Genomic DNA, 14,812 nt, shown 5'->3' on the forward strand with positions numbered 1-14,812 from the left:
TGTTACTTTGTGTTGCATTTCTCTGGTGATTAAGGATGTTGAGCACTTTTTTATATACCTGACCAAATGGGTAAATAAGATGGGATACATATTTATAAAATATTTGATAACTTGCAACAACATGAATGAACAAAAAGAACATTATGCTAAGTGAAGTAAACCAAACACTTAGACAAATACTATACAATCTCACACTCATGTGGAAACTAAAAATGTTGAACTCATGGGAGCAAAGAGTAGAACAATTTAAAGAGGTTCAAGGTAGCAAAGTGAGGAGCTATTGATCAAAGGATACAAACTTGGTGTTTTAAGATGGATGAGCTCTAGGTATGTAAGTTATAGCATGTTGTGTTTCTTGAAATTATACAATCTTTATCTATTAATATTAAGCAAAAGACTATTTCCTGAGAGCTGAGCATAATTTATTACTTTGCACATGAACTATAATCACTAGCAATGGTGTAGTTTTGATTCAATTACTTCCTCAAGGATATGTCTTCTTTGCAATTTCTGTCATGAAATAGAACATGTTGCTCTTGGTGAAATGAAATTAGTATAGTGCTTATACCACTTCATAAGAAGACAGAGAAACTAAAATTTGCTGTCTAAAAATAGTGCCTGAGTGCTTCAATTCTCTAACTTCCTAATTTAGAAAGACATTTTCTTATATACTTCATTAAAGATTTTTAAAAAAATTAATTTCTGTCTTGAAAAATTTGTTATTCCACAGCTGACACGTCCAGTCCTAAACCATGGCCTTTGATGAGCTTCTAGAGTATGTAGGCAAAGGTGGGAGATTTCAGATTTTGAATGCAATCCTTTGCATGCTTTTAAATATGCTGTCATCCCCTCATGATTTTATGGAGAATTTTTCATCAGCGACTCCAGCTCACCGTTGCTATGTACAACTCCTTGACAACCTTACATCTGAAGCCAACATCACCGTAAACCTTACAGCTGAGGCCCTACTGAGGGTATCTATCCCAATGGACCCAAACCAGAAACCAGAGCAATGTCGTCGATTCCGCCAGACACAGTGGCAACTCTTAAATTCCAATGCATCAGCCACCAATAACACTGAGTTGGAAACAGAGCCATGTCTGGATGGGTGGATATACGATCAAAGTGTTTTCACTTCTACCATCAGGACTGAGGTAATAGATTAATAGTTGGTGACAAGGAGTGAATTAAGAGTGGATGTCATGAGTTCATGAGGGATAAGACACATTTCTAGTCTGCACAAAATACCTCAGATTAAGGTCGCATGCTAAGTGCTTTAGCTTGCATTAATGTATATAATTATAGCCTTAGGTCGCTGCCATCCTTTACAGATATCCCTGTACATATTTTAAAATATCATCATTTTCTTATATTTAAAATGAGAATAAAAACACTTTTTTCAAGACATTTAATTGAATGTGTTAGAAATATTCAAGTGTTATGATTTAGCTGGAAGTCTCAAGTCAGACGATCTGTGTTAAAATCTTAGGTCAGTCACTCACAATTAGCAGCTCTCTGCCTTAGTTTACCAACGTTTAAGACAGGATGACTTTCTTTCTTGGTTTCCAAGGCAATCTCAGTTTTTATTGTTATTCTAACATAATTATTAAAAATGCAAATTTTACACATTATATGATAATAACTATTTCAGAGATTTTATAAGGATTAAATTAACAGTATGAATAAAAATTGGAAAATTGGCACTTGGTAGTGCTCAATGCAAGTTTATCTATTTGTGTTCTGGTTTGGGTTCTGTGTCTGGGACATGAAAAAAAAATATCAAGTCTAGCTTCAACAAGGGTAGAAATGTAGAAAACTGAGTTTAGGAAAGGTTAAATTCTCCTCCTTTATTCCCATGTCTAATCAATATTACAGGAGGACTACATCCATGTATCATGTCAAGCCTTGAGTTAATTAAGAAATATGTCAAGTCCTTCCAGTGTGCAAGTTAATTATACAAAATGTTAATTCAGAGAATGTGAGGCGTTTCTGATAAGTTGGACAGAACCATTTGTACAGAGGAGAAAGAAGAGAGTAGACAGCAAGGACAGACCTACTCAAAGCACTGATCTTACTGAATCCCAGTGTGACCCTGAGAGATCCGTAATTCCACAGCTACAATTCTCAAGGCCACATAGGATTTCAAAATTTAAATTGTTTTTAATTTTTGAGATAACAAATTTTTAATTTACAGTATAACCAATGGCTTAATGTTCCACTGAGAAGAGTTTAATGAATAAAAAGTAGGGGCCGGTGCCGCGGCTCACTAGGCTAATCCTCCGCCTTGCGGCGCCGGCACACCAGGTTCTAGTCCCGGTCGGGGCACCGATCCTGTCCCGGTTGCTCCTCTTCCAGGCCAGCTCTCTGCTGTGGCCAGGGAGTGCAGTGGAGGGTGGCCCAAGTCCTTGGGCTCTGCACCCCATGGGAGACCAGGATAAGCACCTGGCTCCTGCCATCGGATCAGCGCGGTGCACCGGCCGCAGCGCGCTACTGCGGCGGCCATTGGAGGGTGAACCAACGGCAAAGGAAGACCTTTCTCTCTGTCTCTCTCTCACTGTCCACTCTGCCTGTCAAAAAAAAAAATGAATAAAAAGTAAAAAGACCATAGTTCAGCAGGAATATAGGCAATGAATATAAATAATAATCTAATGAAAAGATGTCATTTCATATTTTAAAAGGTAATATAATGTTTATGACATATAATGGTTTGGAAAACCATTATATTTTTATTTTAATATTTAACCAGAAAATGTGTACTTTCACATTGTGAGGGATTAACATTCAAATGAGGCCAGTAGTTTGGGTCACGTTTACCTCAAATGAATTAAAGTCAGGTCAGAATTTGCTGATCAGTAATTCAGGTAACATCTATGATTTCAGAGCATTTGTATTTTTCTTTTTTGGGTGAGTCAAACATTTTTGAAATTCATTTGTAGTTTTTTAAAATAATTTCTTATTTACATAAGTTGAACAAATATCATATATATGATTTTAGGTGCATAGTGATACTTCCTATCATACCCTCCCTACTGCCGACACTCCACCCTCCCTTCTCCTTCCTTTCTTATTCTTTGTGCTGAGATACAGGCACTGGATTGATAGCCCCTTTCATCAGAAGGAGAAATTTCATAGCACTTTCTGCAGGTGAACAATTTTAATGAAATTTCTCAGTATAAACTTCTTGCAGCCTCCTATGTCACAAACTCTGCTCCATCAGTGCAAATCAGTTACTTAAAAACTTGCCTGGTATCTTAAAACCGTTCTCATTTACCATGGTCCCTTAGTCACAGGGTTCTGCTCACTTTTCAGCTTCAATGTTTCATGACTAAGTTTCATTTCTCTGTCGCCACCTCTGCCCCCAGATGTCCAGTCATCATCTCTCCTCTGAACTTCTCTGGCGGAGTCCTTGTTTCCTCAGTCTTGCTAAAGTGACCCTTTAGAAACATGAGTATATTGTGTTTCTGCTTGAAACTCTTCAATGGACTTGTATAGCCTTTGGAAAAATTTAAAATGTCATTAATATTGCTTACAGAGGGCTGACAATGTAGTGCAGCAGGTAGAGCCGCTGCCTACAGTGCCCACATCCCATATGGACACCAGTTCAAGTCCCAGCTGCTCCACTTCTGATTCAGCTTCCTGCTAATGTGCCTGGGAAAGCAGTGGAGGATGGCCCAGGTCATCCCTGTACTCATGTTGAAGATCTGGGGAAGCTCCTGGCTCCTGGTTTTGGATTGGCCTAGCTCCAATCCTTGAGGCCATTTGGGGAGTAAACCAACTAATGGAAGATCTCTCTCTCTCTCTCTCTCTCTCATTCCTTCTCTCTCTCTGCTTCTGTGTCTACTTTTCTGTAACTCTGCCTATCAAATAAATAAATAAATCTTTTAAAAATGTTTTTTATAAGATACCCTATCAAAGGTCCCATTCTGAATTCTAATCTCCTATAGTTCACACTCTCTATTGCCTTTTGAGTTCAGGGGACTTCATTCACCATCTACAACACCACTTCACCTACTAAAGTTAAGCTTTTTCTTTTTATATTTATATTTACCTGGTAAGTGCTCTCCTTAGGAAAAAAGAAGTCCTCTTAATCTAGATCCATACCATTCCTAATTCCTGTCTCAGTTTAAAGAGCTTTTCTTCCTATAAGCCTATGCATTATGCTATAAAATCTGTTTTTGAACCTTTTTGATCCTTTGGACTTACAAAAAAAGTCCATTTTTCCCCTGGTTGTACAAATCTGAAGTGATATTATATCAAAGTTTTGCCTTGTGTTCAAAGTGCTAATTTAAAATAAAATAGCTATGAATTCATAGGGAGGAAACTTCTCTGGATGATGAAAGAGTAATTTGTACAATGAAATAAAGGATGGTGAAACTCATTTTTATTGCAAATTTTTTCATTAGTATGTTCTTATTGCATTTGTTTTTCCTATTGATCTTAATTTTTATTATCTATAATGTTGGCTATGTCTTTCCACATTCTGGTCTGGTGCTTAGAATATAGCCCTTGTAAATGTTAAAAAGTAATTTTATAATCTTTTCTCATTATACCAACTAGTTACAGAATTTGGTCTACTCATTAATTATATTTATGGTGATGTGTTCAGTTATTTAAGCTGTGCCATTTTCTACCCAATCTTTTGCAGTGGAATTTAGTGTGTGAATATCAGTCTTTCAAATCCTTTGCCCAGGCCATCTACATGGCAGGGTTTTTGGTGGGTTCTCCTCTATGTGGCTTCCTTTCTGACAGGTAAGCTTCATCTTATGAACAAGAATGGTCTCTAAATCTCCGTATATGTTTGTGCACATTTATGCTGAGAATTATACACATTAAGGGATGTAAGTGGAAAGAGGATGGGAGCCAAATCATGGGTGGAAATTGAGGAAATACAGAACTTCAGAATGTTGAATTCCACAGCCTGGACTTCCAATAGGAGTGAAGTTTGAGCTGATCCATAAAAAAAATGGAAAAGTTCCAGACAGGAAAGCAGGTGTAAAGGAAGTGGGTAGGTAAAAATGTTTAAGAAATGAAAAATAACAAATACATTTCATGGAAAAGTTTCACAAAAGGTAAATATAAAATAAAGTTAAGCTAAGATTTTTGTGAGAACTGAATCCTCATTTTCTCCTTAATTTTGATAACCAAAAAAATGACATAGTCACATGAAAAACTGTATGTGTGTGTGTGTGTGTGTCTTTATAAATGTACATGGTGTGCTTCAAATAGTTTTCTTGATAGATTTTAAGAAATAATTATAGAAACACGATGACTCAGCAGGAGACTATTGAGACAGTTTCTTGAAAAAAGTGGAGACATAAGAGATTGAAAATTAGCAGACTGGAATTAATATTACTGATATTAATAAGGAAGAAAGTGATCCAGTTAGTAGATTGTATATTCATTGAAGTAGGAAGATAACACTAAGGTGGCATTTATTTTGACTTCAGTGGAACCAGAAATGCAGAAATTCTCTAAACTGAGTTGAAACATGTCAAAAACACACAGATATGCACATCAGTAATAACTTTGATGGATCTTAACATTGCAATTAAGAAGATGGGCAGACTATCAAATCCTTAAGCTGATCAATTATAAATTGTGATGAGTGATGTGACTTCTATGCAAAAGGACTAGGATTTGCTATGAGGCAATGCTGAGCAGCCTGTGCTCTGTTTTCATACACTACTCATATTATCACTCTTATCTTTAAGATGGAGATAATCAGCCAGCGCCACGGCTCAATAGGCTAATCCTCCACCTTGCGGCGCTGGCACCCTGGATTCTAGTCTCGGTTGGGGCGCCAGATTCTGTCCCGGTTGCTCTTCTTCCAGTCCAGCTCTCTGCTGTGGCCCGGGAAGGCAGTGGAGGATGGCCCAGGTCCTTGGGCCCTGCACCCACGTGGGAGACCAGGGGAAGCACCTGGCTCCTGGCTTCGGATCAGCGCAGTGTGCCTGCCACAGTGGCCATTGGGGGGTGAACCAACGGTAAAGGAAGACCTTTCTCTCTGTCTCTCTCTCTCTCCCTCTCACTGTCCACTCTGCCTGTCAAAAAAATGCAGATAATCAATTTTAAATATTTGTAACTTCTTTTTCAGCTCTATGAATTACATGTGATGATACTTATACAGAATTTAGAAAAGATCACAATTAGAGTTAATAAATATGTTATATTTCTATTGTTTTTTAGCAATGATGAGATGAATATGATGAACATATTGGGGGATTTGAGAAGAGATCACAGGTAGTGAAAAGATTTGCTTATATATTCAGACATGCATTCTGTTGTTCTCTTGTCTGCTTTGGTGATGTGAGAGCTCACTCAAGGATAAAAATTACAATATAAGCTCATACATCTATAATTTTACATTGTGAATTTTCTATTAAAATTACTCTGTGAGTTATATTTTGGAAACTGACATTGTTTGTCAAAAAGTACTAAACAGTCTCCCCTTCCACCTCAACATCAGTATATTGATGCTTGAGTTGAGAATCAGATAAACTAGTAACTTGAAATTTTGTGCCTCATTAAAAAATTATACAAAGAATATCTGACAAATAGAATACACACAGCTTTAGGAGATGCTTATATAACAAAATCTTTGTCTCATAGGTCATCATGGATTAATCTCAAATACTCATTTTACAGCAGGGAGTGGGGTTCATTTCTTCTTCGTTTTTTTTTTTTTTTTTGGACAGGCAGAGTGGACAGTGAGAGAGAGACAGACACAGAGAGAAAGGTCTTCCTTTGCCGTTGGTTCACCCCTTAGTGGCCGCTGTGGCCGGCGTGCTTTGGCCGCTGCACCGCGCTGATCCAAAGCCAGGAGCCAGGTGCTTCTCCTGGTCTCCCATGCGGGTGCAGGGCCCAAGGACTTGGGCCATCCTCCACTGCACTCCCGGGCCACAGCAGAGAGATGGCCTGGAAGAGGGGCGACAGGCACAGAATCTGGCGCCCCAACCGGGACTAGAACCCAGTGTGCCGGCGCCGCAGGTGGAGGATTAGCCTATTGAGCCGTGGCGCCGCCCATGAGGTTCATTTCTTCTATCTTTATGAAATTATCATTATAATGATTTTGCAAACATATCGTGTGATTTCTGCTTTACTAAAACTCATGTGAATAGTGATTATAATAGTTATCTTAAACATATCTCAACTTCATGATCACTTGGGGTGTGACCATTGTGTGAGTGGCATGTGGAGAACAAGGAGCTCGAAATTCTGAGTTCTGAGATGATGTAATGAGTCACAAAACTTCGTTGTAATTTTCACTAAGTTAACTGTTATGACCACAGAGTTGGACGGAAGCCTTTGCTGCTGTTTAGTTGCTTGGCCTGTGGAATCCTAGGTACCTGCTGCGCGTTTGCCCCCATGTTCTCCATTTACTGTGCTTTGAGATTCCTGTTTTCTGCCTGCATGGGTACGGTTCAATTCAATAGCCTTATACTTCGTAAGTTTGCTTTGATTTCTATACAAATGTTATTAGATTTTTGCAGTCGTTTTCTTAAATGATATTGAATATCCTTGATTCTCCTCAGTTTTAGAAGGGACTTTACCGAAATGGCATCCCACGATTATCACAGTTTTTGGACTCTCTATGAGCATGGGCCAGGTGTTGCTTGGAGGACTAGCTTATATGTTCCGTGACTGGCATGTCCTCCAGTTGGTGGTTTCTCTGCCCTACTTCATTTTTTCCCTTTTTGTCTGGTATGTGAATTTCGCTATATACTAAGCCATTTTGCTTAAATATTTGTGATACATAAAGGCTTATCTCTAAAATTATTCTTTAAAGATTTATTTATTGAAAAGGCAGAGTTACAGAGAGGCAAAGGCAGAGAGAGAGAGAGAGAGAGAGAGAGAGAGAGAGATCTCCCCACATAGTCACAATGGCTGGAGCTGCAACAATCTGAAGCCAGGAGCCAGGAGCTTCCTCCAGGTGTCCCGTGTGGGCTCAGGGGCCCAAGCACTTGGGTCATCTTCTACTGCTTTTCTAGGCCAGAGCAGAGAGCTGGATCGGAAGTGGAGCAGCTGGGACTCAAAATAGTGCCCATAAGGGATGCCAGCACTAAAGGGGTGGCTTTACCTGCTACTCCACAGTGCTGGCTCCTCTAAAAATATTTTGCAACTTATTCGTGCCCTCAGAGCTATTTGTAAGTGTAATTCTGAGAAAAAGAAAACTAGGTTTGAAATCTGAAAACTCAATTTTAAGAAAAGGAGGTCATTGGTAAGTTTATAAAATTAGGACAATTGGTGGCTTATAATTTTTGCTTACATATACTTGGAGGCAGCAGGTGATGGGTCAAGTAGTTGTGTACCTGTCACCTACTTGGAGGATCCAGACTGCACTCTTGGCTCTAGCTTTATCCTGATCTGGTCCTGGTTGTCATGGGCATTTGGGAATTAAACCAGCATATGGAAGAGCTCTCTCATTCTGTCTCTCTCTGTCTCTGAATTTCAAATAATTAAATAAAAATAAATTAATAAAAATTTAAAATTTCTATTAAAGTTTTCACTTTACCTACTTTTTTTTTTATTTGATTGCTGATTTTATCCTCAGATAAACCCCAGAAAAATATCCCTGAGTTACATGGTTTCTTTTCTGATTTCGATTTAGGGAGTGATAAAATAGTCTTTCATTCCCAAAGTACTTATTGTAGTGTCATAAACTGTATTTAGTCTTTTCAGGGGTAAAATGTTGGATATTACTTAAAATCAACAATATGAAACTTTAATTATATTTGAAAGTTCTGAGAACAAAGGTGTGTCTTTAAAAATTGTAAATCCCCATAGTTGTCACATATGGAGATGGCAGTGACTTCTGAAGTAAGTAAAAAGAGAAGTAAAAGAGTATTATATCCAACTTTTGAATCAAGGAATTTCTATTAGTTTCTTGGGAATCAAAATAAGGTTTCCGAGGTATAGAAGGGCTGGGAACAGGTTATGGCTGTGAAAATGTTGAGTAGGTAGAGGGCTGGTTACAAAACGGGGATTAGATCTCTCTAAATAGAAGGGATGATGTATTCTGGAAAGATTGTTCCCTTCTGTCAGAGGACAGGAATCGGTCTGGACTAGAATGTTACAGATTCCTCCAAAAACTGTATGTGTTGCCTTTCAAACAGTGTGGTATCAGAGTCAGTGCGCTGGCTCATTGCAACTGGACAAACAGAACGGGCATTAAAAGAACTTAAGAGAATTGCCTATATTAATGGAAATAAAGATGTTGCACAAAGTTTGACTACTGAGGTAAGAAAAGATAATTACTATTTCTTTAATCAAATTCCTTATGCCAACAATAAATGAAAATGAGTAAAATTATTGATGTACATAGCTAAGAAATATAAGAATTCAAATTATATTATTATTATTCCCTTTTGTGTATAGCTGGTATTTGAAGATTAGAAAAAATGTATTTTAAGATGATTTTTGGAATTAAAAAAATTAATTAGGGCAGAGGTGTAAGGATTTTGTAAGTTCATTTCAAATTCCACTGGGTATTGAGGGCAATGAGGAGTCACAGATGTTTAGTCACCCTTTATTTCTTATTTTCCGAAGTCAGGACCTATCATTGTCATAATTCTAATATGACACTCCTGATGATGGGTTTCTCTAAAAGATATTAAAATAATTGTCTTTGCCACCATATCATGGCAGAAATAGACAAGTATCCCATGCCTCTCAAGTGATCCGGGTCCCTTTGAAGGACATGGGCTGTTGTCTCAACAAACTGACTCCAAAAATAGAGTCCTAACTTGCCGTCTATATGCCTAATCAACATTTCCTAAATTGGAAAGTATGATCAAACAAAGAAAATCATGGAATTTTCTTCTTAGGTGTTCTATATTTTCATATCTGTAATAAACTAAGCTTTGTCACATGATTCATGAGTTTTGGTTGTCTTCATAGATTTACATAGGCCAATTTCAAACTTTATACTCATTTTAGATAATATAAAATATAACACTTATAAAAGTTGATTACATAAATCAATTTGATACAACTGAACTAGTCTTTTTACTTGTTGAACTATATTTAGTAGAACACTAAGCCTTTGACTATAATGTAAATTAAAAGTACATTATCTCAATAATTAAGAAAGAAAGACAAGAAGAAAGAAAGGTGGGGGAGAGGAAGAGAGAGAAAAAGATAAGTATTATATTTTTAGAATGTGTCTCTGAACTACATTGAATTTTTTCTGTTTGTTTTAATAGCACAATAACATAAACATTGCTGAGAATTGAGTCATAGTAATTATCATGTATTTGCTGTGACCTTGAGAATCTAATGCATTATATAAATGCCTTAAAAAAGTAACAGAGATAATGTAACAAAAAGGGGTGCAGATTGATGCCTCCTCACACAGAACACTAAGTGTAAGAAAAAGGGTGCAGAACAGAGAGGAGACAGAATACAAACTCACAGCCAGATCAAATTTATTCAAAGAAAATAAACTTGCAAAGGTTGACCATCTACCATCGTGCACACAGACCAGACATATGAAAGAGGGCCCAGACTTCAGAAGGCTGTACCTTTTTATATCTTAGGTGGGCTAGGGGTGGCAATAGAGGGCAGTAGGCAGAGGTGAGCTTCTCTATACAGGTTTTTCAAGTTTGGCCTGATGGCTTCCAAACCTGGGGTTGGAATGCAGGGGATGGGATGGAAAGAATGGGGTGTGAGGCTGAATTGATCTCTTGAAAGAAGGTAGGGTAACAAGAACCCAAGATGGTTGAGGCTTATGTCCTTGTTCCATCAGATAAAGAATATACAAAACATTTGAAACAGTACAGTAGAAAAAGTTAATGGGAATACTTTTACTAGATAACTAAGAGCAGGGAGAAGATTAACCACTTTATGTAATCAATGTAATGGGACATTCTTGGGGAAGATTTGTTGCTGTTTTCATAACAAGTCATGCATCAGTAGCTAGTCAGGTATGTGTTAAACAAAAGAGTACATCAGAGATTTCTAACCACCAACAAATAATTTTATAATTATGGAAAAGGATTTCTGCAGCATTTTATGTCATTTAGAAGTCAGTTTTACAATGTTTGTATAGTATATTTTAACCTGTTAATACACTGATTTTGTTAAATGATTTAAATTATTAGTTGTGAGATATTGTAAATATGACCCATGCCAATGTGGTTATAGGAGGTTATCCTTTTTTGTTTGGTTCCAATGGAGATTAGCAATGCATGTGGGAATAAAAGGAATATTTTTTGGAAATTAGGACCCTTTTACTTAATCTAAATAGTTTTTGATTCATTTTTGTTGTTGAAGATTTTAACATACAAAATGAAGGAAGAACTGAACAGGAGCGAGAGCGAAAAACAATTCAAAATAAAAGAGGTCATTGTTAATCCTATAGTGCGCAGGATTGTGCTGTGTGGATCCTTTTTAGGGTAAGTAGTTTCACTTTTCCTCATCTAACACGTATTCAATAGAGCCAGTGTCATGTGAAGCAACTTGAGGAGTTTTGGTTTAAGGGGATACTCCCCCCTCTTTTGTTTGATATCAGAAACAAAAGTCCAAAAGGAAGTAGGAAAGAATAAAAGCAATCCAAAGGGAATCAAGTGTTTGAGAATGGGTTTTCAGAAGGTGGTTATGATTTATAGGAATTGGAGGAAAGGAAAAATCAAAATTAAAAGATAAATTGGATCTTAACAAGATTCCACTAAATGGGGAAGAGAAAACTGATTTTCTGACAAATTGATCAATATTGTATAATATCATATAAAGATGTGGAGTATAATATTTGAATCCTCTAGACACATATTCAACTTCTACCAAAGTTTGACTATGAAATATTGGACACTATCCCTCTTTGATCTCCAGTTTTCAAAATACAGTTCTCCACAATATTGTTCAGTTACATGAGAAACCCTGAATACCGTGCCATATACATTGATAGTGAATTTATTTTTAAGTATTTTTCTTTATTTATTTGACAGCAGATAGAAAACCCCCATCTGTTATTTCACCTTCGGTACCTGAGACAGCAAGGCTAAGTTGAGGGTGAAGCCAGGAGTTAGGAATTCAATTCCAGTTTCCAACTCAAATTCCTTGAGTTTTTACTGCTGCCTCCCAGGGGCTGTTTTGGCAAGATGCTGGAGTCAGGAATTGAAGAAGGGTGTCAAACCCAGGGACTCCAATATGGGATGCAGGCCTCTCCACCACTAGGCCAATGCCCATTTTCAGAATGTAACTTTAATAGGAAATGTTAAGTTACATTTGTACATATTAATATACAATACTCATGTATGAGTCTATTACTTTGTTCTACTGATTTTAATGAACTTTGCTATTTTCAAAAACATCTTGTTCCAAATTATAGAAGCCACATTTTATGTGATGTCATTTTTAAAAATTCCAACAATATGATAAGCCTAATTAATGTTTTCAAAACGTGTAAATCTAGACAAGTATGATTGTCCTCTCTAAATTTATGGAAAAGAACATTTGTTATCTTTTCCTTCTTTGGAATAAAATGGTCTCAGTTTTCACTATGGCTCCTGAAACATTCATAATCAGAACTCAGACTGATTTGTAGCATTAGATCAAATGTATATCACTTTTGGTAAATTTATTTCTTTAGCTCCTCACTGAATTCATTATTGAGGCTTTCCTCATTATTCATGTTTTCAATTTTTTTTAAACAACTTTCCATTGTACCTTGAATTCTTCTATTTCATCTCAGAATGTTTTGGTCTTTTTTTTTTTTTAAAGGATGAACTTGAGACTATCTCTCTTTTTATTTATTTATTTATTTATTTTTATTTATTTGACAGAGTTACACAGTGAGGAAGAGAGACAGAGAGAAAGGTCTTCCTTCCATTGGTTCGCCCCCCAAAATGGCTGCTATGGCCGGCGCTGCCTCAATCTGAAGCCAGGAGCCAGGTGCTTCTTCCTGGTCTCCCATGTGGGTGTAGGCACCCAAGCACTTAGGCCATCCTCCACTGCCTTCCAGGGCCACAGCAAAGAGTTGGACAGGAAGAAGAGCAACGGGGACTAGAACCCGGCATCCATATGGGATGCTGGTGCTGTAGGCGGAAGATTAACCAAGTGAGCCACGGCGCCGGCCCCAGAATATTTTGGTCTGAATAATGTGTTTAAGGGAAATACTTACAAAGGTTACAGATATACACACTATAATGAAACACTGTATTACCAAGTTAATGGAATGCCTCTGTACTTTCCTTCCCAGGTTTTCGGGATTTTTCAGTTCTCATGGCCTCATGCTGGATGTTCAGAGTTTGGGAGATGATATCTTCCTGTCCCAGTTTCTACTAGGAGTGGTAGAATTTCCCTCCAGATTGCTTACATTTTTTGTAGTAAGACATATTGGACGTCGCCCTTCAACAACTGTTTCATTTCTTGTGGCTGGAAGCTGTATTGTGGTCAATATATTTGTGTCCAAAGGTGAGATTTTTTATTGCTTGAAATTCTCATAAAAAATGTGTATCTTTGCAATAATCATGGATTCTCTAAATTTTCTGAATATAATTCACATTTACTATTAATGCCAATAACACTGGAATTTAACATTTAGCTGCTTTGAGGGTCATGCACTGCTTAATCAGTAACACTTCACATTTATTATTTTCTTGAAGCAGTCATTAGAAAGATAGATGTACATTAAGGTAGCATGTACCAATGCCATCTCACTAGTCCAAGTGATCAATTTCAGTTCACAATTGATCATAATGATAGGTCTAAGAGTCAAAGGCATCACACAAACGAGACAAGTGTCTGCTAATACTAACTGATAGAATAAAAAAAAGGAGAGAACGATCCAACATGGGAAGTGGGATACACAGCTGACTCATAGAATGGCAGATGTCCTAAACAGCACTCTGGCCTCAGAATCAGCCCTTAAGGCATTTGGATCTGGCTGAGGAACCCATGAGAGTATTTTAGGCGTTGAAAGCCAAGACACTCTGGCAAAAAAAAAAAAAAAAAAAAAAAAAAAAAACAACCAAACAAAAAAAACCAAACACCAAAAACCCTAAATGAAAGATCTCTGTGAGTGAGATCCCAGCAGAAAGAACGGGTCATCAAAGAAGGAGGTACCTTTCTCTGAAGGGAGGAGAGATCTTCCACTTTGACTATGACCTTGTCTAAATAATATCAGTGGTAGCAAACTCAAAAGGCTTCTATAGCCTTGGTAACTCATGACAAGAGCCTAGGGTGATTACTGATGCCATAAACAATAGTGTCAATTGTTTAAAAGTCAACAACAGGAGTCACTGTGCACTTACTCCCCATGTAGGATCTCTGTCCTTAATGTGTTGTCCAATGTGAATTAATGCTATAACTAGTACTGAAACAGTATTTTAGACTTTGTCTTTCTGTGTGGGTGCAAACTGTTGAAATCTGTACTTAATATATACTAAATTGATCTTCTGTATATAAAGATAATTGAAAATGAATTTTGATGTGAATGGAATGGGAGAAGGAGCAGGAGATGGGAGAGTTGTGTGTAGGAGGGAAGTTATTGGAGGTGGGGGAAGCCACTGTAATCCAAAAGCTGTACTTTGGAAATTTATATTTATTAAATAAAAGTTAAAAAAAGAAAGATAAATGTTTGAACTATCATTTATCAAGCAGTACAAATCACTGGTTTAAAAAAAAAATGCCTGTGAACGCTGTAGTAGCACCGTGTGTTTGGTACCAATGCATCATGGAGAAAGGTGTTAATTACAAACTTACTTTTGAGGAGTCTCTCCATATGGCATTTGAGTGTAGTCATTACAGATAAATGGGGGTTTGCTTGACAAAGAAAGGGAAAGAAGTTGTACAAGATAATGAGAACAGAAAATAT

The 14,812-nt window shown here is 37.2% G+C and overlaps 1 protein-coding gene across 1 annotated transcript in view; it reads left to right on the top strand.

The window, feature by feature from the left end:
• Positions 1 to 752: 752 nt before the first annotated feature.
• The window catches only part of LOC133758656 (solute carrier family 22 member 22-like), a 28,249-nt gene continuing 14,189 nt past the window's right edge, over positions 753 to 14,812 (top strand). The window contains exons 1-7 of the mRNA XM_062189854.1: positions 753 to 1,154; positions 4,646 to 4,749; positions 7,290 to 7,444; positions 7,533 to 7,701; positions 9,114 to 9,237; positions 11,272 to 11,393; positions 13,196 to 13,410. Of these exons, the coding sequence (XP_062045838.1) occupies positions 753 to 1,154; positions 4,646 to 4,749; positions 7,290 to 7,444; positions 7,533 to 7,701; positions 9,114 to 9,237; positions 11,272 to 11,393; positions 13,196 to 13,410 (1,291 nt within the window). The remainder of the gene's footprint in view (positions 1,155 to 4,645; positions 4,750 to 7,289; positions 7,445 to 7,532; positions 7,702 to 9,113; positions 9,238 to 11,271; positions 11,394 to 13,195; positions 13,411 to 14,812) is intronic.

Source organism: Lepus europaeus, chromosome 4 (genome assembly GCF_033115175.1).
Source record: "Lepus europaeus isolate LE1 chromosome 4, mLepTim1.pri, whole genome shotgun sequence".
Taxonomy (NCBI): domain Eukaryota; kingdom Metazoa; phylum Chordata; class Mammalia; order Lagomorpha; family Leporidae; genus Lepus; species Lepus europaeus.